Source organism: Paralichthys olivaceus, chromosome 9 (genome assembly GCF_024713975.1).
Source record: "Paralichthys olivaceus isolate ysfri-2021 chromosome 9, ASM2471397v2, whole genome shotgun sequence".
NCBI lineage: Eukaryota > Metazoa > Chordata > Actinopteri > Pleuronectiformes > Paralichthyidae > Paralichthys > Paralichthys olivaceus.
The window spans coordinates 26,776,679-26,802,644 of record NC_091101.1 but is presented as its reverse complement, the minus strand read 5'-3'; the positions used below and the strand labels follow the sequence as shown (position 1 = coordinate 26,802,644).

At 40.7% G+C, this 25,966-nt stretch overlaps 2 protein-coding genes across 2 annotated transcripts in view; both read left to right on the top strand.

The window, feature by feature from the left end:
- mgat4b (alpha-1,3-mannosyl-glycoprotein 4-beta-N-acetylglucosaminyltransferase B) overlaps positions 1 to 11,108 on the top strand; it is a 41,519-nt gene extending 30,411 nt beyond the window's left edge. The window contains exons 10-15 of the mRNA XM_069531470.1: positions 126 to 233; positions 5,761 to 5,954; positions 6,194 to 6,272; positions 6,982 to 7,069; positions 8,619 to 8,731; positions 8,814 to 11,108. Of these exons, the coding sequence (XP_069387571.1) occupies positions 126 to 233; positions 5,761 to 5,954; positions 6,194 to 6,272; positions 6,982 to 7,069; positions 8,619 to 8,731; positions 8,814 to 8,837 (606 nt within the window). The 3' untranslated portion in view covers positions 8,838 to 11,108. The remainder of the gene's footprint in view (positions 1 to 125; positions 234 to 5,760; positions 5,955 to 6,193; positions 6,273 to 6,981; positions 7,070 to 8,618; positions 8,732 to 8,813) is intronic.
- A 1,260-nt stretch (positions 11,109 to 12,368) lies between these two features.
- Positions 12,369 to 25,966, top strand: canx (calnexin). Its single transcript, XM_069531462.1, has 15 exons — positions 12,369 to 12,509; positions 17,246 to 17,473; positions 17,814 to 17,887; positions 18,110 to 18,168; positions 18,476 to 18,617; positions 18,707 to 18,788; positions 18,951 to 19,143; positions 19,250 to 19,439; positions 19,720 to 19,833; positions 19,923 to 20,079; positions 20,223 to 20,438; positions 21,274 to 21,393; positions 21,953 to 22,088; positions 22,166 to 22,254; positions 22,592 to 25,966. Exons 2-15 carry the CDS (start codon positions 17,249 to 17,251, stop codon positions 22,649 to 22,651), a joined length of 1,857 nt encoding a protein of 618 aa, XP_069387563.1. The 5' UTR covers positions 12,369 to 12,509; positions 17,246 to 17,248; the 3' UTR covers positions 22,652 to 25,966.

The following is a 25,966-nucleotide window of genomic DNA, read 5'->3' as shown; positions in this document are numbered from 1 at the left end:
AGCGGTCCTTGTACGTGTTACCATGGTGATAACGAGCCTTAAAGTAACAGTGACCCAGTGATTCAGACGTGAGCTGTGATTCAACGATGTCTTGTCTTTGTCATTAATAATCGTTGTCTCTTCAGAAACACTGCGACCGACAGAAAGCGAACCTGAGGATTCGCTTCAAGCCGTCGCTCTTCCAACACGTCGGCACTCACTCGTCTCTGGCCGGAAAAATACAGAAGCTCAAGGTTTGTGTGGTCGACGCATGACTCACGTTGTGGGGACGAAAATGTGTTGACACATTACAGGGACGTAACGTCCAGCATGTTGTGTAGACATGTTGTGTAGACATGTTGTGTAGACATGTTGTGTAGTCATGTTGTGTAGACATGTTGTGTAGTCAGTGTGTGTAGCAGATTGTCGACTCGTTCACAACAACAGGAACATGTGGGGACATTCAGGCGAGGGGTGGAGCCTGTAGAGCAGCAGGAGGCGGGACATGATGTATAAATAGTGTCCACACCAAAACATCTGGAACGTCCTCGTCCTCCAAGTTGACGTCCTCGTCAGCTGATTGTTGGTTTGACTGAGTCCGGCTGTAGTTCCACTGTTGAAGATCAACACATCTAATCACACATTTAAGATTTGTGTGATGGACGCTCTCTGAGGTGTGAGGCGTTCAGTGGCAGCTCCGCCTCCTGCCTCCGATTACTGTGTGGAGAGCGACGGAGCTCGGCTATGATATATATATATATATATTATTGTAGTATATATATTATTCTATTCTATTCTACACTATTCTATTCTATTCTACCCTATTCTATTCTACTCTATTCTATTCTACTCTATTCCATTCTATTCTACTCTATTCTATTCTACACTATTCTATTCGATTCTACCCTATTCTATTCTTTTCTATTCTACACTATTGTATTCTACTCTACCCTATTCTATTCTACTCTATTCTATTCTACTCTATTCTATTCTACCCTATTCTATTCTACTCTACTCTATTCTACATTACTCTATTCTACTCTACCCTATTCTATTCTACTCTATTCTATTCTACTCTATTCTATTCTATTCTATTCTATTCTATTCTACTCGATTCTATTCTACTCTATTCTATTCTATTCTACACTATTCTATTCGATTCTATTCTACTCTATTCTATTCTACACTATTCTATTCGATTCTATTCTATTCTACTCTACTCTACTCTATTCTATTATACACTATTCTATTCGATTCTATTCTATTCTACTCTATTCTATTCTACCCTATTCTATTCTACTCTATTCTATTCTACTCTATTCTATTCTACTCTACTCTACTCTATTCTACTCTATTCTACTCTACACTATTCTATTCGATTCTATTCTATTCTACCCTATTCTATTCTACACTATTCTATTCTACTCTATTCTACTTTATTCTATTCTACCCTATTCTATTCTACTCTATTCTATTCTACCCTATTCGATTCTACTCTATTCTATTCTACACTATTCTATTCTACTCTATTCTATTCTACACTATTCGATTCGATTTGATTCTACTCTATTCTACTCTATTCTATTCTACCCTATTCTATTCTATTCTATTCTATTCTACACTATTCGATTCGATTCTATTCTATTCTACTCTATTCTATTCTACCCTATTCTATTCTACTCTATTCTATTCTACACTATTCTATTCTACTCTACTCTATTCTACTCTACACTATTCTATTCGATTCTATTCTATTCTACACTATTCTATTCTACTCTATTCTACTCTATTCTATTCTACCCTATTCTATTCTACTCTATTCTATTCTACCCTATTCGATTCTATTCTACTCTATTCTATTCTACACTATTCTATTCGATTCTATTCTATTCTACTCTATTCTATTCTACCCTATTCTATTCTACTCTATTCTATTCTACATTATTCTATTCGATTCTATTCTATTCTACTCTACTCTATTCTACTCTACTCTATTCTATTCTACACTATTCTATTCTATTCTACTCTATTCTATTCTACCCTATTCTATTCTACTCTATTCTATTCTACTCTATTCTATTCTACACTATTCTATTCGATTCTATTCTACATTACTCTATTCTACTCTACTCTATTCTACTCTATTCTATTCTACACTATTCGATTCGATTCGATTCTATTCTACTCTATTCTATTCTACACTATTCTATTCTATTCTATTCTATTCTATTCTACTCTATTCTATTCTACCCTATTCTATTCTACTCTATTCTATTCTACACTATTCTATTCTACTCTACTCTACTCTATTCTACTCTACACTATTCTATTCTATTCGATTCTATTCTATTCTACTCTATTCTACTCTACACTATTCTATTCTATTCGATTCGATTCTATTCTACCCTATTCTATTCTACTCTATTCTACTCTATTCTATTCTACACTATTCGATTCTATTCTATTCTACTCTATTCTATTCTACTCTATTCTATTCTACACTATTCTATTTGATTCTATTCTATTCTACTCTATTCTATTCTACCCTATTCTACTCTACTCTATTCTACTCTACACTATTCTATTCTATTCGATTCTATTCTATTCTACTCTATTCTATTCTATTCTATTCTATTCTACACTATTCTATTCTACTCTATTCTATTCTACACTATTCTATTCTACTCTATTCTATTTGATTCTATTCTATTCTATTCTACTCTATTCTATTCTACCCTATTCTATTCTACTCTATTCTATTCGATTCTACCCTATTCGATTCTATTCTATTCTACTCTATTCTATTCTACTCTATTCTATTCTACACTATTCTATTCGATTCTATTCTACTCTACACTATTCTATTCTATTCGATTCTATTCTACTCTATTCTATATTATTCTAGAGTAGAGTAGAATAGAATATAGAATAGAGTAGAGTAGAGAAGAGTAGAATAGAATAGAGTAGAGTAGAATAGAGTAGAGTAGAATAGAATATAGAATAGAGTAGAGTAGAGAAGAATATAGAATAGAATAGAGTAGAGAAGAGTAGAATAGAGTAGAATAGAATAGAGTAGAGTAGAGTAGAATAGAGTAGAGTAGAATAGAATATAGAATAGAGTAGAGTAGAGTAGAGAAGAATATAGAATAGAGTAGAGAAGAATAGAATAGAGTAGAATAGAGTAGAATAGAATATAGAATAGAGTAGAGTAGAGTAGAGAAGAATATAGAATAGAATAGAGTAGAGTAGAGAAGAATAGAATAGAATAGAATAGAGTAGAATAGAATAGAGTAGAATAGAGTAGAGTAGAGTAGAATAGAGTAGAGAAGAGTAGAATAGAGTAGAATAGAATAGAATAGAGTAGAGTAGAGTAGAGTAGAGTAGAATAGAATAGAATAGAGTAGAGAAGAGAAGAATAGAGTAGAATAGAATAGAGTAGAGAAGAATAGAATAGAGTAGAATAGAGTAGAGAAGAGTAGAATAGAATAGAGTAGAGAAGAGTAGAATAGAATAGAGTAGAGAAGAGTAGAATAGAGTAGAGTAGAGTAGAGAAGAATAGAATAGAATAGAGTAGAATAGAATATAGAATAGAGTAGAGTAATGTAGAATAGAATAGAATAGAGTAGAGAAGAGAAGAATAGAATAGAATAGAGTAGAGAAGAGTAGAATAGAGTAGAGAAGAGTAGAATAGAATAGAGTAGAGAAGAGTAGAATAGAATAGAGTAGAGTAGAATAGAAAGCCTTTATTGTCATTGCACATGGGAGTGTAGCATGTCTGACACACACAATATAAATGAAACAACACAAAACAAATTCTGCACGTTTATATTCTGATGTTATTTTAAAGAACAGATAAGTTAAGAAGATAAGATGACGACGTATCGAGGTCGTGCTGCGACAGGCTCTCGACCAATCAGGAGCCAGTCTCTCTAACGGTGTGTCCGAGTAGAGTAGAATAGAGTAGAGTAATGTAGAATATAATAGAGTAGAATATAATAGAGTAGAGAAGAATATAGAATAGAGTAGAATAGAATAGAGTAGAGTAGAGTAGAATAGAGTAGAGTAGAATAGAATATAGAATAGAATAGAGTAGAGTAGAGAAGAATAGAATAGAGTAGAATAGAATAGAGTAGAGTAGAGTAGAGTAGAGAAGAATAGAATAGAATAGAATAGAGTAGAGAAGAATAGAATAGGAGAGAAGAATAGAATAGAGTAGAGAAGAGTAGAATAGAGTAGAATAGAGTAGAATAGAATAGAGTAGAATAGAGTAGAGAAGAGTAGAATAGAGTAGAATAGAATAGAGTAGAGTAGAATAGAATAGAATAGAATAGAGTAGAGAAGAATAGAATAGAATAGAATAGAATAGAGTAGAATAGAATAGAATAGAGTAGAGTAGAGTAGAATAGAATAGAGTAGAGTAGAGTAGAATAGAATAGAATAGAGTAGAATAGAATAGAATAGAGTAGAATAGAATAGAGTAGAGAAGAATAGAATAGAGTAGAATAGAATAGAGTAGAGAAGAATAGAATAGAGTAGAGTAGAGTAGAATAGAGTAGAGAAGAATAGAATAGAATAGAATAGAGTAGAGAAGAATAGAATAGGAGAGAAGAATAGAATAGAGTAGAGAAGAGTAGAATAGAGTAGAATAGAGTAGAATAGAATAGAGTAGAATAGAGTAGAGAAGAGTAGAATAGAGTAGAATAGAATAGAGTAGAGTAGAATAGAATAGAATAGAATAGAGTAGAGAAGAATAGAGTAGAATAGAATAGAATAGAATAGAATAGAGTAGAGAAGAATAGAATAGAATAGAATAGAATAGAGTAGAATAGAATAGAATAGAATAGAGTAGAGTAGAGTAGAATAGAATAGAATAGAATAGAATAGAGTAGAATAGAATAGAGTAGAGAAGAATAGAATAGAGTAGAGTAGAGTAGAATAGAGTAGAGAAGAATAGAATAGAATAGAATAGAGTAGAGAAGAATAGAATAGGAGAGAAGAATAGAATAGAGTAGAGAAGAGTAGAATAGAATAGAATAGAGTAGAGTAGAGTAGAGAAGAATATAGAATAGAGTAGAGTAATGTAGAATAGAATAGAATAGAATAGAGTAGAATAGAATAGAATAGAATAGAGTAGAGAAGAGTAGAATAGAGTAGAATAGAATAGAATAGAGTAGAGTAGAGTAGAATAGAATAGAGTAGAATAGAATAGAATAGAGTAGAGTAGAGTAGAATAGAATAGAGTAGAGTAGAGTAGAATAGAGTAGAGTAGAGTAGAGAAGAATAGAATAGAGTAGAGAAGAGTAGAATAGAGTAGAGTAGAGTAGAGAAGAATAGAATAGAATAGAGTAGAATAGAATATAGAATAGAGTAGAGTAATGTAGAATAGAATAGAATAGAGTAGAGAAGAGTAGAATAGAATAGAATAGAGTAGAGAAGAGTAGAATAGAGTAGAGAAGAGTAGAATAGAATAGAGTAGAGAAGAGTAGAATAGAATAGAGTAGAGTAGAATAGAAAGCCTTTATTGTCATTGCACATGGGAGTGTAGCATGTCTGACACACACAATATAAATGAAACAACACAAAACAAATTCTGCACGTTTATATTCTGATGTTATTTTAAAGAACAGATAAGTTAAGAAGATAAGATGACGACGTATCGAGGTCGTGCTGCGACAGGCTCTCGACCAATCAGGAGCCAGTCTCTCTAACGGTGTGTCCGTTGAACTCAGACTCGTCTTTAGATCAGAACCAGGTTTGAAAGACTTGGACGTTGTTTTCCAGGATAAGGACTTTGGGAAACAGACCCTCCATAAGGGTCACGCCAACCCCCTGGCAGAGGTGACCACCAGCCTGAAGACCTACCAGCACTTCACCCTGGAGAAAGCCTACCTGGGGGAGGACTTCTTCTGGGCCTTCACACCTGTTGCAGGCGATTTCATCCGCATACGATTCTTCACACCTGTCCGCATCGAGAGGTTTGTACCATGAAGGGAACAGGAAGTGAGGTGTGACTGTAGATGCCAGGGTAGAACCCTTATCCCTTATCCAGTCCAGCAAACAGCCACCAGGTGGCGCTAACTCACACACAGAGTATGAGAAACTGCCAACAAATGATTTTTTCTTCAGCGGGTCACATGGTGAATTCAGACGTCACATGATCAGACAGTTCGACCTGATGAAGCTGCTCTGACTTTCATTCATCTTTCTCCTCCAGGTTTTTCTTTCGAAGCGGAAACATTGAACATCCAGGAGACAAACTCTTCAACACATCAGTGGAGGCGCTGCCGTTCGACGTGAGTCCAGAACGCTACGTCACGTGTGTGTGTGTGTGTGTGTGTGTGTGTGTGTGTGTGTGTGTGGGGGGGGGTCTTCCTGTTTAAATGGAGACATTTAATGAAGTGCTTCATTTGGTTCCCATGGTAACATCATGATGGTTTTACTCCCAGCATCCCCACCACATCACTACAGTACTCCACAGTGCTACAGTACTCCACAGTATTACAGTACTCCACATCACTACAGTACTCCACATCACTACAGTACTCCACAGTACTACAGTACTCCACAGTACTACAGTACTCCACAGTGCTACAGTACTCCACATCACTACAGTACTCCACAGTACTACAGTACTCCACAGTACTACAGTACTCCACATCACTACAGTACTCCACAGTGCTACAGTACTCCACATCACTACAGTACTCCACAGTGCTACAGTACTCCACATCACTACAGTACTCCACAGTACTACAGTACTCCACAGTGCTACAGTACTGTGATTGGTCCAAAAGTCCAAACTGTCCAACAAAGTGTTTTCACTGTGAACCAACAGAACCAGGTTCAGGTTGATCCAGACCCAGAACTCCTCTTCTGGTCTGAGGAACCGTTCACACCTGAAGTTCAGCTTCAGAGTCTGAAACAAACCAGGTGTGAACGAGTCCTGAGTTTGTTCAAACGTGTTAAACATTGTGTGTTTGTGTGTCGTTGTGTGTTTTCCAGAATATTCAGGCAGACAAAGAGGCCTTGACAGACGGGAGGGAGAAAACACCAAAGTATCACCGGACAGAAGACGGATTTATCAGAATAGGTGAGACACCTTCAGTCTGCTGGTGGTTTTACTCATCAGAAGTAAATCACTGTATTGAATATATACTTTAATTAAACTTTGTTTACTACTGGAGGAGTTTTATCATTTAAACACACACACACACACACACACACACACACACACACACACACACACACACACAGGCACATTTCTCGGGATGAGAAAGAGAAGTCATACATGTAGAAGAGGCCGTGTTCATCTTTCAAACACAGCCTCTTTGAATTAATTAAAAAACACTGTGACTTCACCTTCTGTTCGTTTCTCTTCTTCCTGTTCTTCCTCTCTGTTACTCTGGTTCTCTCTTTCCTCTGAATCCAAACAAACTGAAACATCATCTCATGGTTTTCTGAGATGAAGAGACGAGAGCAGAGCAGGTTCACAAGACTCGGACCTGACTTCATAAATTACCAGCAGCTCTTTTATCCTTTCATCAATTTTCCAGACGAGTCTGTGGATCGATGCGGTTTCTGTCCTTCACTTAATTTCTTGCTACCTTCAGACGTCCTGCACCTGCAGAGAAGCTCCTGAGTAAAATGACAGTTAAGACACGATTGACCGTCTGAGGGATTCAGGACTAAACATGTGAGGAAGGACGTCAGAGAACAGAAAGAACGTTAGCGCTGCAGAGTCGTGGTTTTCTTTTTCTTCCACATCCGTCGCTGTGCTGGAAAACATGAAGAACCACTTTATCCTGTAAAAGTCTTAAATTCAACATCAGGTCCCACAAACTCCTCATCAACCTTCACGCAGAAGCTTGAAAAGTTCAAGGTTAAAATCAGGAAATTCATCTCTGACTCTTGTTTTTATTTTAATAATTATGGGATGTTTGAACCGTCGTGTTTTAAATGAGACACAGTGTTTGTTTGCTTTCTGTACGTTTCCACACCAGATGACATCATCTTCTGAATTTGAAGTGACGTCATGATGTTTCGTTGACCTTTGACCTTAGATAATCATCTGGAGTTTAAATGGAAATAACACTTGAAAGAAAAAGTCTTTTCTCTAGTTTTTTATTTCCGTGCTCGTCCGTCTCTGTGTGACCTCGTCTCTGAGAAAAAGCTCAAACAGTCGTACACGTTGCTGGATATTGAATAAGAACCATAATACTCACAATAATAACAGATAATACCCTGTTGAACCATAACACACACACACACACTGCTCTTTGTTGGGATTACGCACACACTCATACCTGAAAGCACCACAGACACAACAATAATCCTACTGAGGCATTATTGTTGCACCAGATGGAGACGTACACAACAGTAACACAAAACCATCACACAACCACAGGGTCAGTTAATGGACTCTGGATAATGGAACCTTTTACAACCAGAAAAACATCTAAACCCTTAATTACTCAAAATCAATACATGAAAAATAAACGTGAGAGGCTGAAGGTTCGTGAGGATTTTCAAGATTTCACAGAATGATTCAGGCTCCACAGTGAAAATGAAACAAACTGAGATCACATAAACAATTAGTGTGAGAACATCATCTTCATCCACCTGATCTTCATGTGTTCCAGGAACGTTCCAGAACGGGATCGCAGAGGGGGAGGTGGACCCCACATTCGGGCCCCTGGAGGCCATGCGTCTCTCTGTGGTGACGGACTCTCCGGTCTGGGTGATCCTCAGTGAGGTCAGAACACAGATATATATATAAAGATGATCAGTGACTGTATTTAAAGACCATCGTCAGTGTTTCTTCTCTTCTTCTTCAGATCTTTATAAAGAAAGCAGAGTGAAGCCCCTCCCCCCTCTGTGATACCTCAGCACCTCCATGTTCAGATGAACTGACGGAGACTCGTCAGCTGACGTCCTGCACGCCGGATCCCCACCATGGTGCCACAGCGCCGCCGTCTGGCCACACCTCATCATCGCAGGGCTGAACGGACCAGAGACTGAAAACACTGAAAACACACAGACAGGCTGACAATGATGAAGATGATGGTGATGAAGATGATGATGATAATGATGATGATGATGAAGATGATAATGGTGGTGATGAAGATCAAGAGAATAATGATGAGGATGATGATAATAGTGATGAGGATGATGATGATGATGAAGATCAAGAGGATAATGATGATGATGATGATAATAGTGATGATGATGAGGATGATGATGATGATGATGAAGAAGCTGATAATGGTGGTGATAATGATGCGGGTGATGAAGATGATGATGATAATGATGAGGATGATGAAGATGATAATGGTGGTGATGAAGATCAAGAGGATAATGATGAGGATGATGATAATAGTGATGAGGATGATGATGATGATGAAGATCAAGAGGATATTGATGATGATGATGATAATAGTGATGATGATGAGGATGATGATGATGAGGATGATAATGATGATGATGATGATGAAGATCAAGAGGATATTGATGATGATGATGATAATAGTGATGAGGATGATGATGATGATGAAGATGATAATGGTGATAATGATGAGGATGATGATGATGATGAAGATGATAATGGTGGTGATAATGATGAGGATGATGAAGATAATGATGCGGGTGAGGAAGATGAGGATGATCCTCTCAGATGAAGCTGTAATTAATCCTGATGTATTTATGTGTACATACATACAAGGTAAATGTTAAACACTGGTTGTCATGGAGACAATGAATGATGATGAAACTGCTGCTTCCAATGTCAAAGCCCCCCCCCCCCCCCCCCAGTGAACACGTATGTGCATATCTGCATAGAACTGTCCACGCTCTCATGTGACCTCTCCGTGTGTCGATGTGCGTCTCTAGTTGCTCGGGTTTCGTTTTCCCTCCATCGTGAGCGATTTGCCTTAAAGACGAAGAGCAGCCCCGGACTGTCATGACTGATTACCCAGAATCCTCGGCCCCTCAAATCATGTGACTTCAAACTACTGACGACGACAGACGATGATTCGCTTTGATACGAAGTCTCTTTTTATTTTAACTCAGGCCTTGTCACTGACGACTGATCTGTACCTTTCTACTCTACTCTACTGTACTGTACTCTGTACCCTACTGTACTCTACTCTATACTTTACTCTACTCTATACTGTACTCTACTTTACTCTACTCTATACTGTACTGCACTCTATTGTACTCTACTCTCTCAACTGTTCTCTACTCTATACTGTACTCTTTACTGTGCTCTACTCTTCTTTACTCTACTGTACTGCACTCTACTGTACTTTACTCTACTCTGTATTGAACTGCACTCTATTGTACTCTACTCTCAACTGTACTCTACTCCACTCTACTGTACTGTTCTCTACTGTACTTCATTGTATTCTACTGTACTCTGCTCTACTCTTCTTTACTGCACTCTTGTTCTCTATTCTGCAGTACTGTATTCCACTCTACTGTACTATCTACTTGACACTACTGTAGTCTGTTGTACTCTACTGTACTTCCTACTGTACTGTACTCGACTGTACTCTATGCTACTGTACTCAACTCTGCTTTTCAATATTCTACAGTACATCGCTGTACTCTACTGTATTTCACAGTACTCCAATGTACGTTAATGTATTCTACAGTGCTCTGATGTACTCTACAGTACTCTGGTGTACTTTCCTGTACTGTAGTTTTGCAGTCTGCTGCAGGAACACTGATTCACATATTTTCCTCCTTCAGTCTCATTGACGTGTTGGAGATCAATAATAATGATTTATACATTTAACTCATCGAAGTTATTTACAGGAACAAAATGGTTCATTTGAGGAAGTGATTTATTTTTTTATTCCATGAAAACTTTGTTCAGACTCCGCTGCAGCTCACCCTCTCGTCCCAGCCGCTCTTCATTCATTCCTCCACACGGGGCTCAGATGGAAAACAGGCCGAGCAGAACTATGAAGTGAGTTTGTCTGAGCTTCAGGAAAACCTCTTTTCTTTGAAAGATGCACTGGAATGCATTGCTATAATCCTGTGTTTGTCTTTTGTATCCTTTAGATAAACTCTATTTAAATGATCTCAAACTTCTATCTGATCTGTGAATTGTTAATAAAGACTGAAATTGAGATGACGGGTGTGTTTGTTCGCTCAGCTGGAAACAGATGAGAGGTCAGAGGCTGATGAAGACTCTGTGAAGGAGGAAGTCATCTTCACCTCAGACAGGAAGATGGATTTATTTCCTCTCACACATGAAAACACTGAGGTGACAGGAAATGGAAACAGTGAAACCTTATCGAGACACAATACAATGGATGGAAGAAGTAATCACATATTTTACTTGAGGAAATAATTACTCTAGTACTAAGTAATACTCCATAAAACTCTCAATTTAAAGCGAAAGCGTATGCATATTAAAGTATCCAAAGTAAAAATACTTGTTCTGCAATAAAATGAGCCTCGCCTCATTATTATATAGTAAATTATACTGTTAGGACAGCAACACTTGTCCCTCAGTTACTCACAATCTATTTGGAATATTTACATTTATATTAAAGTCACATGTTTCTGATGATTTAACTTCAGAATCTACTGATGATTATTTGTCACATATCACTTGATTTATTTCAGTGAAAGAAGTCAGATGGTAGAACTGATTCCGACTGAGTGCACAATGGTAACATGTCTGTGACTTGTTTTACAATAATGCTTCAGTATTATGTTTATATAGTATTATTTATAGTTATAGTTATATACATTGAGCTGATGCTACAGATTATTCAATGGAGGAAGAGTGGAACAAACTAAAGTGTAATAATAATGTAAAAATGTATTTACTGTACAAACAGTAGATGTGAGCTCCGACCCTCAGTTTCCTGAAAAAAGAGTTTTTCTTCTTACAGCCAGGAAAAGGTTTTTAAATGAAGTGTAAGAGAGAGTATTGGTATTTGGTGCAGCTGTTAATGAGTCTTATTACAAGTTTAGTCTTGTAACTATCTATTTTATTCATGTTGTTGTGTATGTAAAATCTAGCATTGAAGGTCATCTGAAGCTACAAATCTTTAAACGTGTGCAGAAGAGTCAAAAGTCAAAAGTGATTCTCTGCGACTTGATGAGAAACTGAAATACTCAAATGTAATACACATATTTGTATTTACTTGGGTAAACGTACTCCAAATGTACTGCATTACAACCTGTCTAAGTACAAGTACATTCAAATGAGTGTCATCATCAATCTTTCTCACAGCCAATCACATCTGACCTGTTTTCATCAGCCTCACTACAGCCAATCAGCGCTCAACAACCCCCCCGACGCATCGACCAATCATCGCTGTCCACGAGGTTCAGTTGGAAGGGGCGGGCTCTATCCGCTTCGGCTGAGATCTGTCTTCGTCCAATCAGCTGCTGACAGTTGACAGGAAACGTCAGACGCGCTCCCCCGCTGACCAATCAGCGGCGGGGGACGTCGCTCTGTCCCTTCCATGTGACCGCGCCGCTCAGTTCCCAGGCGGTCAGACCCAGAGCCGGAGGTGAGTGAAGCTGCCCGACCGATGTGACGTTCTCCCGGGGACAGCGGCCCAGAGCCCGGCCCGCGGGAGACGCTGTTGTCTGGTTCTGTTGTTGATTGTTCTCATCGAATCCGTGTTTAGTGTTTAACGTTCAGCTCCGTGTGCGAGAGGCTAACTGAAGCTAACGGAGGCTAATTAAGCTCAGGTGAAGGCAGCTAGCCTGTTAGCTTCCCCGGCCTCTGCTCACATGTAATGGACGAACCCGTCCAACACGAGACCGTCCTCGCGGGAGCCTCAGACACTGAACCGAGTCCCGAGGACGAGCCGGAGCTCTCTGCTCTCTGCGCCGTCACTTTCTGTCGTTTCGTAATAGCATCGCAGCTAAGCTAGGCGAAGCTAAGCTAGCAGTGTGCAGAGTCTGGAGGTTGTTGTCACTTTGAAGAGATTAACGGGCTGTTGAGTGAAGACCAAGCTTTTTAAACATGTCCCCTGATGGAGGAGACAGGACTCAGCTGCTCACCTCTGGATCCTCACACATAAAGTGGATCTGTCCACATTCTCCACATGTTTCTGTCTCTACAGCTTCACTATTATCAATGGAATTCACAGTTTTTATGTTAAAAACAGGTGAAAGTCTTAAATCGATCTTAAAGCAGGTCTGCAGCTTTTCATTATGTCACGTAGTGATGGACGTCCTCCACAGTCCAGGGTTTCTCTTTCATTACTTCTTATATTAAACCTTAATTTAATTCATTCAGAATAAATCAGCTTCCCCAGTTTTATCCTGTAATTCAATTCTTCATTCATCTTTATTATTATACTCAGCTTGTGTCAAACATCATTGTTCAATGAGGTGTTGAAACAGGTACATAATGTAGGATAGTTTTCACATTTGTTAGATATTCTAATTCAGAAGCTGTAAAGGGAATTTATTGTTTCAGGTTAAATCGTGGTAGTTTAGTTGTTGTTTAATAGAATCTTAAATTAATTCCATCCCAACAAGAGGCTTTTTTCTCATAAAATCTAATTTAAACTGATGCAGTAGGTTGGTGGGGTTAGGCTGTGGTGAACGCAGCAGAGCCAAAGTTACATTATGGATCTGGACGTATTAAATGTTGAGGATATGACACCAGTTAATCATTAATTTACTCTGTGACCGATATACAATGTTCTTTTAATAGCTGATATGTGTCTGTTACTAGTTCTCAGACTCTAGATTGATGCATATTGCTTCACTCCATCTTTCAGTCACTTTGACTTCATGATCAAATCTAACAGCTGAGAAAAATCTAAAGTTTCTAGAGGTTCTGAGGTCAGAGGCCAGGATTCATTGAACCGCAGTCATGTTCAGTTTGTAGCTTTACAGGGTCTCAGTGAATAATCCACTTCACTGAAAAATATGTATTTAGAAGCATCAAACTGTGGATGAGCTGCAGATCTTTACATCAGATGAGAGCAAGTGACGTCAGCTCTACTGGTCAATTGATCTTTTCAGTTCTCATCAGTGTTTCTCTCCTGTGACACTTTTAGAATCAGCTTCTTACCGTGCACTGACTTTATTTTCTTGGCCAAAGCTCGAACCCTTAAAGTGAGAAGGAGACGCCTCTGATCACATGGAGATCATTCGATCTGGATACGGTATCACTGTTTGGCTACAATGTCCAAACATTGTCCAGGTTGGACGCCACATTTCTTTTAAAAAGTGTGAAACTGGCTGTGAGATCAATTTTCCCTTGGTTGGTCAGTGTGTCAGAGGTGTTGCCCAACCAGCAGTCAGCATTTATATTGACTCCACGACAGTAAACATGCTTGTGTAGCACAACTGTATGTTCAACACGCACCCTTAAATCGTGGCTGATCGTGCCCTGATGCTGAGATCCAGTCTCTCAGGTGACGTGTGGCAGCAGAACGACCAGTTCAACCTGCTGGTCCGTGTTAAGATGTCGGGCGTCGTGTGGGACCGCCACCCGTCTGGATCCATGTGACCTGAAGTCATTCAGAGAGGAACCAGCTCAGCGAACGACTGTTGTTGCTAATATATTCAATCCTCACATAGTTAACTTTTTCAAATACATCAATTAAAAACCCAGTTCGATGCTGTGGTCACAGGACAAAAAATAATTAATTTCTTGATTTAAATATTCTTGATCAGACCTGGTGAAATAACTCTGGAGAAGAGTTCATCTGTAGTTTTATGAGCCTCAATGCTCAAAAATATAAAGTGTGAGCTTCACATATATTTAAAGTGACATGAAGAAAAACAGTAAGACGTCTCACTCTGTTTGAATTATCAGAGCTGTGTTCATACGATGAACCAGATGCTCCATTGCTTTTTCGACTGATGAGTTATTTCACAGTGAAGAGATAAAGCAACAGTTAGTGAATCTGTGTTTATATTTCTCTCCTCACACAGAGAAACGTGACCTCACTGTTTGTTTCAGTTTAAATAGTAACCTGCTCGTCCTGTCTGCTCGCTGATCAGTTCATGTGTGTGGGGGGAGGGCAGTCTTTGTGTGTCTGGAGGAAATGAATGAAGCGCTTCATTTGGTTCCTATGGTAACATCATGATGGTATTACTACCATCAGCACCTTCAGGTGCAGTACTACAGTACTCCAGTACTCCACAGTACTACAGTACTCCACAGTACTACAGTACTCTACAGTACTCCAGTACTCTACAGTACTCCACACTAGTTCAAATGCACCAGATGAACATCCTTGTGTTTCAAACATTGTCGGAGGTGAAGACTGCAGATGAATCCTCTTCTTCTATGGTTTAATGTGTCTTCACTTCCTGTGATTGGTCCAAAAGTCCAAACTGTCTGTCAAAACAAGAAATTAGATGATATTAACTTGGATTTATTTAATGTTCAAGACGTTTCATAGATGTAAAATGAAGAAACTGCAGCATCGTGTTAATTTGAATCCTTGTGTGGTGACGCAGTAGTCGTTCTTCAGGAAGCTCTGTGAATCCATGTGGTTATCAGACAGTGAATCAGATGGTCTGCAGGCAGATTAACAGACTCCAGCCTCTGACTGGATGTCACTTAATTGTCCTGGTTTCACTCAAAGGGTAAGAAAGGCCTGTCACAGTCCGATCTGAAGGATCTCTACGTTTATTTTAAAAAAAGAAAGGAAAAATCATCAACCACTGAAAATAGATCAATAACTGTTTTCTCCTCTTTTTATAGATTAACTACAATGGGTCAGTTCAAGAAAATGCTTTAAATGAAACTATAGACTAATGATTGATTGTCAAAGTTTTTGATTTTGATTAATTAATCGACTGTTTCAGCGATGTTTGTCTTGTCCCCACGTGGCTCTGCAGATTAAAACTTTAAACGCCATGTGGGCGCCGGGTTGATTGCTGTGATGCTAAGCTAACGGCTACACGCTCATCAATAAACTGCACTGCAATTAGCCAGGCATGCTAATCCTGCTGCAGGGTAATCTGATTATCCTGACAGTCTGCTGTGTGAGACCCGAGAACTGAAGCATCAGGTCCTTTGTTTGAACCAATCACAGGAGAGCAATCGCTTGCTGTGAATTTTAAAACCAGTCCTGGTGAAATGATTCAGAAACTCAATTACTGACATTGAAGAATTTTTAAATTTAAAATAAAACATTGCAGATGAACTTTGTTAATTTGACGCTTCTTCTTCCTCTGTGATAAATGATTAGATGAAACCGTGTGGGACACATTACTACTGACTTCGTTTTAATGGAGAAAAAGAGTTTAAAACGAACCTGTAGCTGTTATTGTGCTGCTGAATCCACAAACACACAATCATTGTTTCTGTTAAACTGTCTTCTTAATTAACCTGTAAACACAGGAAGTGTTTTTTACACTAAATCTGAACCTGTGTGTGTAAAATAAGTAACCTGCCGTCTCCAGAGACTCCTCAGTGTTGGTGTCACTGTCCATGCTCTGCTGTGTGTGAGTTGTGGGGTGCTGCAGTAATCTCTGGGGCCTAATCTCATTAAGCTGTTTGCTTGTCCTATGGGTGCTGGTTGGTCACCATGGTGTTGGATGGATGCCAGGGACACACAGGTCAACGTGTGCATACGTGTGTGTGTGTGTGTGTGTTGACAATTGTAGCCAGAAAAATACACGTAGAGATTAAACCTTTCATTCATGCACTTCAAACACAGATTTACACCAAATCTTAGTGACTGTGTGAAACAGCCTAAGAGGACGACACGTCTCCACTTCCTCCCGCTGTTCAAAATAAACCAAAATATCTCCGATACAAATGTTGCCATCTTGTGGTGATGATGTCATCTGGAGACAGTCTGTGCTGTAGTGATTGTAGAGTGACGCCGTCCGCACTCGACCAATCAGGAGTCAGTCTCAGCTGTCAATCATGATGTCTCATCTGTCAATCATGACGTCTCCGCCTGTTTTTATATCATCAAATTAACTCAAACCAAACTGATCTTTGACAAACATTTATTTAACGTCTACTTTGAATTCGTTTTTTTAAGTTTGGTCCATGTCCCATCTACTAACATGGAGGAGGGAGGGTTTATGACCCACACTTCAGCCAGCCACCAGGGGGCGATCAAGATGATTTGACTTCAGTTTGGAGCCGTCATATCGTCCGTCTTTGTTTACAGTCTGTTTCTGGCTCGTAGTTGTTGATGACATCCTGAATCTTTATTTACAACTTTGGTCACTGACAAAAGGGTTAAAGATGAACTTTGGATGAAACAGCACGTGAACAGCTGATGAGTTCACACTCTCTTCCTCTCTGCAGACTATGGATCAGAGGATTGGGTTATTAGTTCTTCTGGCGGCAGGCCTCCTCTGCCTCAGTTTGGCCCCCGTATCTCAGGCTGAGCACCTGGTTGAGGACAGTCTGGATGACGATGTGGACGTCGAGGACGAGCTGGATCTAGGTTTGGCCGGAGCTGACGAGGAGGAGCTGGAAGGAGACATTCTGGATGAAGCTCCACCTGCTCCGACAACTCCTCCTGCACCGAAGGTAAGACGAGACGACTGGACAGTTGAGACGTAGTGTCTGCAGGTTGATGATGTGATATTACATAATATTAAAGATTCATAATTGATCTGTTATAAAAATCAGTATCATACAAATGTTTACATGTAAATCAGAGAGTTTGTGTCTTGAAAGTGAACTGTGTATCTGATTGAGTCTCTGCAGAGAAGAAACACTTTCACTTGGTGCATCAGGCGGTTTAAAAATGTGGACTCAGCCTGTCACTGATTAACCATCTGAAACAGGAAGTGGTTTTGATAATAGAGCAGTAAACTGACCTGCACGGTTCAGCTGCTGTAACTCCTTCTCACCTCTTTGTGTCCAGGTGACCTACAAAGCTCCTGAGCCGATGGGGGAACATTTCTTCGCGGAGTCTTTTGACAGAGGGACACTTGATGGGTGAGCACATGGTCATAGCTGATGATTAGTTGAATTAGCTGTTAGGTTACCTGTGGTTTCAGCTGTTTGTTAGTTCACAGGATGACACACAGACTACTGAACCAATCTAAGGCAGAACACTGACAAGAGCGTGAAACACAAGTTTGGAGCAATAAAAACATTTTCACATGTAGGTGTGAGACCTTCAGGTGTGTTGGTAAATGAAGTGTGTGTCTGTTTCAGCTGGGTTCTGTCCATAGCCAAGAAGGACGACACCGATGAAGAGATCGCAAAATATGATGGTGGGTTGAGATTTACTTAGATAGACATCACATAGATCCTCAATTTTTCCCACAGAATAAATTTGGTATAAAGCAGAAAATCCTCAGATAAATAAAAGCAGGATTTTAGTAATGAACACATTGTATTGAACATCTTTTCCCACATGATGAAATAGAAAATGTAAATTTAATATTATTTAAAGTCTTTTTCTGTTTTATTAAATCACGTCTGAGTCTTTTATTTTGTGAGCTTGATTCAGGAAATAGTGTCTTTGTACAGATGAATGATTCTGTAGTTGACAGGTGAATGGTGTTGATGTTTTAACAGGTAAATGGGAGGTAGAGGAGATGAAGGATAGTAAACTGCCTGGTGACAAAGGTCTTGTACTGAAGTCCAGAGCCAAACATCACGCCATCTCAGCCCAGCTGCTGCGACCTTTCACCTTCGATACCCAGCCCCTCATCATCCAGTAAGAACAGACGCACAAACTCAACATGGTGTTGATCCGTCACGTGTTTTCTCTTGGTCCTGTTTCTGACACCGTTTCTCTGTGTTCAGGTACGAGGTGAACTTCCAGGCAGGGATTGATTGTGGTGGCGCCTACGTCAAACTGCTAACTCAGACTCCTGAGCTCGACCTGGTCAGTTACACACACACACACACACACACACACACACACACACACACACACACACACACACACACACACACACACACACACACACGGTTTCTCTCAACAACTTTTAACTGTTAAACCTTTTTAATGTAGCAATTATAATGTAATTTGTTTGTGTGTCTGCAGGACCAGTTTGTGGATAAAACTCCGTACACCATCATGTTTGGACCTGACAAATGTGGAGAAGATTACAAACTTCACTTCATCTTCAGACACAAAAACCCCAAAACTGGAGAGTACGAAGAGAAACACGCTAAGAAACCAGACTCTGACCTGAGGACGTACTATACCGACAAAAAGACACATCTGTACACACTGGGTAGGTTTGACACACACACACACACACACACACACACACACACACACACACACACACTGACTGGACAGTCCAGGTGTGTAACTGCTCCCTGTGCCCCCTCCCTCAGTGTTGAACCCTGACAACACCTTCGAGGTTCTGGTCGATCAGACGGTCGTGAACAGCGGCAGCCTGCTGACAGATGTGACCCCCCCTGTGAACCCTCTCGCCGAAATCGAGGACCCGGACGACCACAAACCTGACGACTGGGATGAGAGGCCCAAGATCCAGGACCCAGACGCAGTCAAGCCCGAGGACTGGTCAGTACATGACTTTGGTTACCATGGAAACCCTGCTGTCAGTGTTGTCTCAGTAGATTTCTGAAGTTGGTTGTCGTACTTTGTGTGTGGTGTCACGTGCACCACATATTTGAATTCATGGGTGATTTAATGGTTCACCATCAAATGATCTTAAGTTGTTTATTTCTTCAGATTATCATTTGACAATCATTTAAATGAAGACCAACAGATTTAACGGATCAGTTCTCTTGTTGGTTCGTACCGTCACTACACCCTGCGTGTGTTTTCTGAATGTGTGCAGGGACGAGGACGCTCCCGCTCAGATTCCAGATGAAGAAGCAGTGAAACCAGACGGCTGGTTGGACGACGAGCCGGAGTACATCGGAGATCCTGAAGCTGTCAAACCTGAAGACTGGTACGTTCATGCACTCGCATGTTCGCGCTCAGACATTGTTGTTCTCTGTGTACATTCTGGTAACAGTCTGTGTATTTCCTGTCCGTCAGGGACGAGGACATGGACGGTGAATGGGAGGCTCCTCAGATCCCTAACTCCGCCTGTGAGACAGCCCCTGGCTGTGGCGCCTGGAAACGTCCGATGATTGACAACCCCAGCTACAAGGGCAAGTGGAAGCCCCCAATGATTGACAACCCCAACTACCAGGTGAGTTTATAAACCCCTCCCACATTCAGACGCAGTTTGAACTGAGAATCTACATCATCACTTTATAAAGAACCGTTTCTCTGTGATCGCCCGCCGGAGTCTGTGTTTGTCTGATCCTGACCTCTGACTCTTGATGCTCTCAGGGCGTCTGGAAGCCGAGGAAGATCCCCAACCCTGCGTTCTTTGAGGACCTGCACCCGTTCAGGATGTCTCCGTTCAACGCCGTTGGACTCGAGCTCTGGTCCATGACCTCGGACATCTTCTTCGACAACTTCTTCATCACCAACGACCGCAACACTGCCGAACGCTGGGCCAACGATGGCTGGGGACTGAAGAAGGCAGCAGAGGGCGCTGCTGATGTGGGTTCTGGCTGAAGGCTTTTCAGATTTATCATATCGTATTTATAAAACCTGCACGTTACTGAGAGTTGATCCCACTGAATTTAAATCATTGAGTGAGGACATTAAACACAACATTATTAAAAATAATAAAATTAATCTTAAGAAGTAAAACTGAATTTTGTTTTGACCAAATATTAAATATGTTTTATTATTTTGAATTATTCTATTGGAAAAAATGCGGTTATAAATCACAAATTAAAAATAAGAGAACATTGCTTGCAAATAATCGTAATTTACCGTAATTTATTGAAATAATAAATAGAAATAGTAATATACAATAATATCAGACTGAAAAATGTATTCTTCCATTTTATATGGATATCGATTCACAACATCCAGAGCAAAACAAACAAAGTGAAGCAGGAAACAGTTTTACTTTATTAAAATGCTGATGCAGTGTTTACACACAAACAGACACAAGAAGGAAAGTTTAATGAATCTTAATGAAGCTCTGTCCTGAAACATTACTCGTTTGTTTTGAACCTCAGTGATGATGAAATCCTCCGGAGGAAGAGGCGTCTCTGAGCGACACAGTCTCTCTGCTCTAACGTTCGCCGATGTAACTGTGACTGATGCTGCGTTCAGGGACACTGTGCTCCACACTCATTACTACAGCTCAATCCAAACTGGATTCCTTAAAGGAACAGTTCGCCTATTTTAAATCTCACTGAAAATATCTACAATATTCAACAGTGGGGAAAAAGAAAACAGGGTCTGAAATGTTCTACTGAGAGTTCTATGTTCTTTTTGTCTTTAACACTGTGGGAATGATTTTGTGTGTTTGTGTTTACAGCCTGGTCTGGCTACTCAGATGTTGAACGCTGCAGAGGAGCGTCCCTGGCTCTGGGTAGTCTACGTCCTCACTGTGGCTCTACCGCTCGTCCTCATCGTTATCTTCTGCTGCACCGGCAAGGTAACACACACACACACACACACACACACAGTGGTCTTTCTGTTTTCTGATTCTCAACGTGAACAGTGAATAAACAGGTCCAGCTCATCTCTCATGATAATTAAATATTTTGTTAAGGATCTGTTGTTCAAGTGACACAAATATACGTCAATAGATTAATTCACCCGGTGAATTAATTCTCATCGTCAGTCGTGCTTCTCTTTATCTTTCATAGTTTGATGTGACGGTGAAACAGGTTTGTTCTTCAGTCTGCTAGATATTAAAAACTGAACTCACTGTTCCCTGTAAACAAGGAGAATCACAAAGTTTTAACAGCACAAACTGAACCTGAATGCTCTTTAAACTGGTCGAGGACCATCAGAGTCGTACAGGACCTCCTCCTCTGAATCCGGACGATGGCATGGAGTCTGACACGCGTGACTGACGACACTGCTGGTGGAGCTTCACCGTGCTGCGTTCATGTGCATTTAGGATAAATATGTTTCTCTGTTTTGTCTTTGTGCTGCAGATTTCTGTGTTTGTAAAGTTGAAGTAAACTGATTTCCTGTTAATTCTGCAGAAGAAGAGTGCGGCGACGCCAGCAGAGTACAAGAAGACAGATGAACCTCAGCCCGATGTGAAGGAGGAGGAAGAAGAGGAGGAAGAGAAGGAGGAGAAGGAAGAGAAAGCTGAAGAGGCAGAGGAGAGCAGTCCAGGTTGGTGTGACACTTGAGTTTTCAGAAATCTTGTCCTGCTTCCTGTCTGTGGAGCTGACGGATTCTGCTTATTTCAGCTGCAGAGGAGAAGAGCGACAAAGAGGAAAGTCCGGCAGAGGAAGAGGAGGCAGAGAATGATGAAGATCAGGAGGCCACAGGAGATGAGGTGAGGAGACGAGCAGCCGCACGTCAGAGTTGTTAGAACTGAGATACGATGATTTGAACCTGAAGTGATGGACCAGGTTTCTGCTGCTGCATGGAACAAACATTTTCACTTGAAGTTCAGCTTCAGTCAGACGAGTATCGATGACATTTGAAGTGACTGATACCACTGATGCACAAAAATGAACCAATGGGGGGGGGGGTGTAAGTTAAAGAATCTTTTATAATCAGACTCCAGCTGCAGCCCCACATAACAGCTAATTATACTTCTGTTTCATATTTAGTTCATATAAAACTTGAAGTGAGATCTAGTTAAGTGACCGTCTTTGTTTCCTCTGTAGAAGTTGGAGGAGGATGTTCTGCGGAGATCTCCCAGGAACAAGAAGGTCAGAAAAGACTGAAATCTCTGAATCCAAAGCCCTGACCTCGACTCCTCCCCCCCACCGTCTCCCCCTAAAACTCCCATCCCCCCTCCTCCTCCGCTCCGAGGTGATGAAGCCTGAATGGATCCCGAGGAAGCAGTGAAGCCGACCGGAAACGAATCAAGAAATGGACGCCTGATGATGATTCCAGTGTGAGCAGGACTGAGTTAGTTTGATTAAAGGAGATTAACTAAGATTAACGAAAACCTGCATCATTCCTTAACACCTGAGCAGACTCAAACCCACGACGCCAGCGTCTCCTCTTCCCATCTGCTGAGCTGCCGCCCGCCGCCTCCAATGAGCTGGCAAAAGCCCCGCCCTCCCAACAGCCTGTTAAAACCCTGTTGACAGTTTGCTGAGCAGTCCTCTTAGTTAACGTAGGTAACTGACTCTAATTAAACAGTGAAGTCAAACCTCAGGTCTGACGTCAACCTGTTTGGTCTAATAACGAAGCTGTTAGCGTTAGGATTAACTAACCCACTGAAAATCAACCAGTCAGAATATAACGACAGGAAGTCTGAACCAAAACACCTGATCAATAATCTACAGTTAACTGATTAGTCTGCTGACAGGCAGATAAAATGCCAATGTATCAGGGTGCTAATCAGGCTAACAGGTTAACAGTTAGCCAACAACCAGAAGTCTCTGCACGTTAGCCTTCCAGCTAATTAGCCACAGAACTTGTCTTTTAACTTTCTAACCACTGTCCAGCAGCTTCTTAGCAACACACGTTATCAGCTAACGTTCAGACTTTGAACCACCCAGCAGTCAGGGCTGTCAACACATGATCAGGACAGGAGCCTGAAAGCTCTCGCTAATTAGCCCATGAGCTACTCATTAGTGACAGTTTATCGTAGCTGACCATCATCCCTCTGATCAGGCTGCTAACAAGTCCACAGATAACGTTAATAACTGCAACTTCTTCTTCTTCTTCTTCCAAGACTCTGGAAATTAGCCTGTTAGCATCCCACTCATTACTTTTCAATCAGCTGCAGCAGCAGCATGCTAATGGTTCCTGAAATGAAATGAGTACACTCCAGCTGACATGAACAGTTTTTTCTTCTCGTCATGTTATTGTCTCAGACGTTCGTGGATGTTTTGTCCCCTCAGTGTTTTTCGACGTGTGTCTTTGTCCTGGTGGCAGCGGAGAAGGTCAGAGGTCGGGCACTTGTGTTGTGATCAGGACTGATGTCAGTTACAGGTGTTTGGTGTCGTGTCGCCTGGAGTCACAGTCACAGATCGATCTCCTCAGATGCGCTGCATCGTTTTCAGTCAAAACCGTTGAGTCAGCATGTGTCCTACCGGCGGCAGCAGATGACCCGCAACTCCATCTTTTTTCCCCCATTTTAATTTGAGTCCAAACAGTGACCGCAGATGTTTCACTACCTGGATTGAAAACCAACATTCAGACGCATGGTGTCGATGTGACGAGGAAAAACTGAATCTGTTTCACATCAGCATGTGCGATGAAGAAGATCCAACAGACAGGTCTGCAGTAAAACTACAGTTTGGCAAACTGGTGTCGGCAGATGGACAAACTCCCAGTCCCTCTTTCATCAACCCCAAATGAAAAGAAAAAGGCACTAAAGGGGAAAAACTCCAGCGCTTAACCTCTCACCCGTCCACCTGCTGCACGACAACATGTCCCCAAACCTCCGCTGGTTTTAGCCCCATGTTAAAGAGACGGCACTTGAGCGCGAAATTCATTCTTAACCATCAAAAATTCAAGACAAAGTATCTGAGCTAAAACTCCTGTCAGTCACATCCCCGTCTGTCTGTTGTCACGACTTTGAGCCGTCTCCATTCAGCTTCATTACTCTGCGGATGAAGACGTGAGATGAAGCAAAATTGAGTGGAGTTGAGACAAAACTGAATCTCTCAGTTGAGGATCATTTTTTGTTTCTTCTAACAAACTATCTTCTGCTGTTAAATGTGTGTTTCAGTGGTTTTTTAAAATAACCTGAACCTTAAGATGTTCCAGCTCTTACTCAAACCATCGTAAACGTTTTCAGACTTTATCTAAAGTAAATGGCAGATTCATCGACAGTGAAAATACTCATGAGTAGCACCGCTTTGCTATTTCAACCAGAACCTTTTAAGATTCTACCTATCATCTGCTGCTGCCGCCCCCTGCTGGACGCTGTAGACACAATCTCGACGTCTCGCTGAGAAAAGGCTTCTAGTTTTATGCTCAGTAAAGCAACTACATTATTTAACTCTTAAAAAAAACTGCTGACTACAACATAATGGTAAATACTGAATGGTTGTGTTGACCTCTTGACCTTTCCTCTGGCGCCACCATCGGGACAAATCTATTCATTTTCAGGGCATAAAAAACACTAATTATTCCATGAACGTTGTGTGTGAAGCTGCAGCAGGAGCTCAGACTCCTGAACTGTGGTCTTGTTTGTTCATTGTGAAACTGAAGGTTTGTGATGAAGTAAAAAGCAGAGGAGCACATGAGATCACATGAGTGTGACTGAGCCAGAACGACACGGCGTCGGTTTGCAGACTTTTAAATCTTTAAAATATTGAACCAGTTAGTGTGTGGAAAAGAAAACTACGTCTCATGACTGTTGATGTGTCCGTCTCGTCAGTTACACTCGACTAAACGTCACATCGGGTCTTCCGTCTATTTCCTGTTGGATTGAAACATTTGATTGGTTAAAGACTAGTCTGGAGTTACTTTTAAACGTCTGAGGTGTTTGTGTTTCTGGTTGTTGCTTAATTCGTGTTTGGGGCCTTGAGGTGACCCGGAGTTCCCTGCTCTATGTCCAGGTGACCTTCATTTGATCTTCCTCTTCCTCCGTGGGTCAACGCGCTGCAGTGGTTTACGTTTTCGCTGTGAACTGTTGATTTCCCTCTTTATTTTTCTCCCTGTGCTGTGAATGGTTTTAAGATGAATCTGACGCAGCGTTACATTCCCATCATGTATGTTTCAGCCACTATTCATCGTCTGCCACCCTCCTCTTCTTCCTGATGTGTCCGACTCTTAGTTTTCTCTGGTCGTGTCCAGCTGAGGCTGCCTATAGCTAACAGACTGTATAGACTGAACACTGTATCTGCTGGTGAGACTTAACGTGACTCTGTAACTATTAACTTTTTATTGTTTTGTTGACTTTGTGTTTAAACTATTTGGTCGGCCCAGCGTGTTTCTGATGAGCACCCTGTGCCGCCGCAGCACAGGAAGGTCAAGCCTGGAGTAGAAATGCTGTGATGACGGAGCCTGGTGCGTGTGTGGACGTGAAGTCAACATTTGTTTTGATGAATAAAAAGGCCAAAATGGAAACTAAA

What these genes read in the sequence shown, in the direction of transcription:
- canx (XM_069531462.1), top strand. Translation starts at nt 17,249, where the DNA reads ATGGATCAGAGGATTGGGTTATTAGTTCTTCTGGCGGCAGGCCTCCTC. An exon ending in AGAGATCGCAAAATATGATG is followed by an intron (nt 18,169 to 18,475) that starts GTGGGTTGAGAT and finishes ATGTTTTAACAG; the next exon opens with GTAAATGGGAGGTAGAGGAG. An exon ending in GCTGTCAAACCTGAAGACTG is followed by an intron (nt 19,834 to 19,922) that starts GTACGTTCATGC and finishes CCTGTCCGTCAG; the next exon opens with GGACGAGGACATGGACGGTG.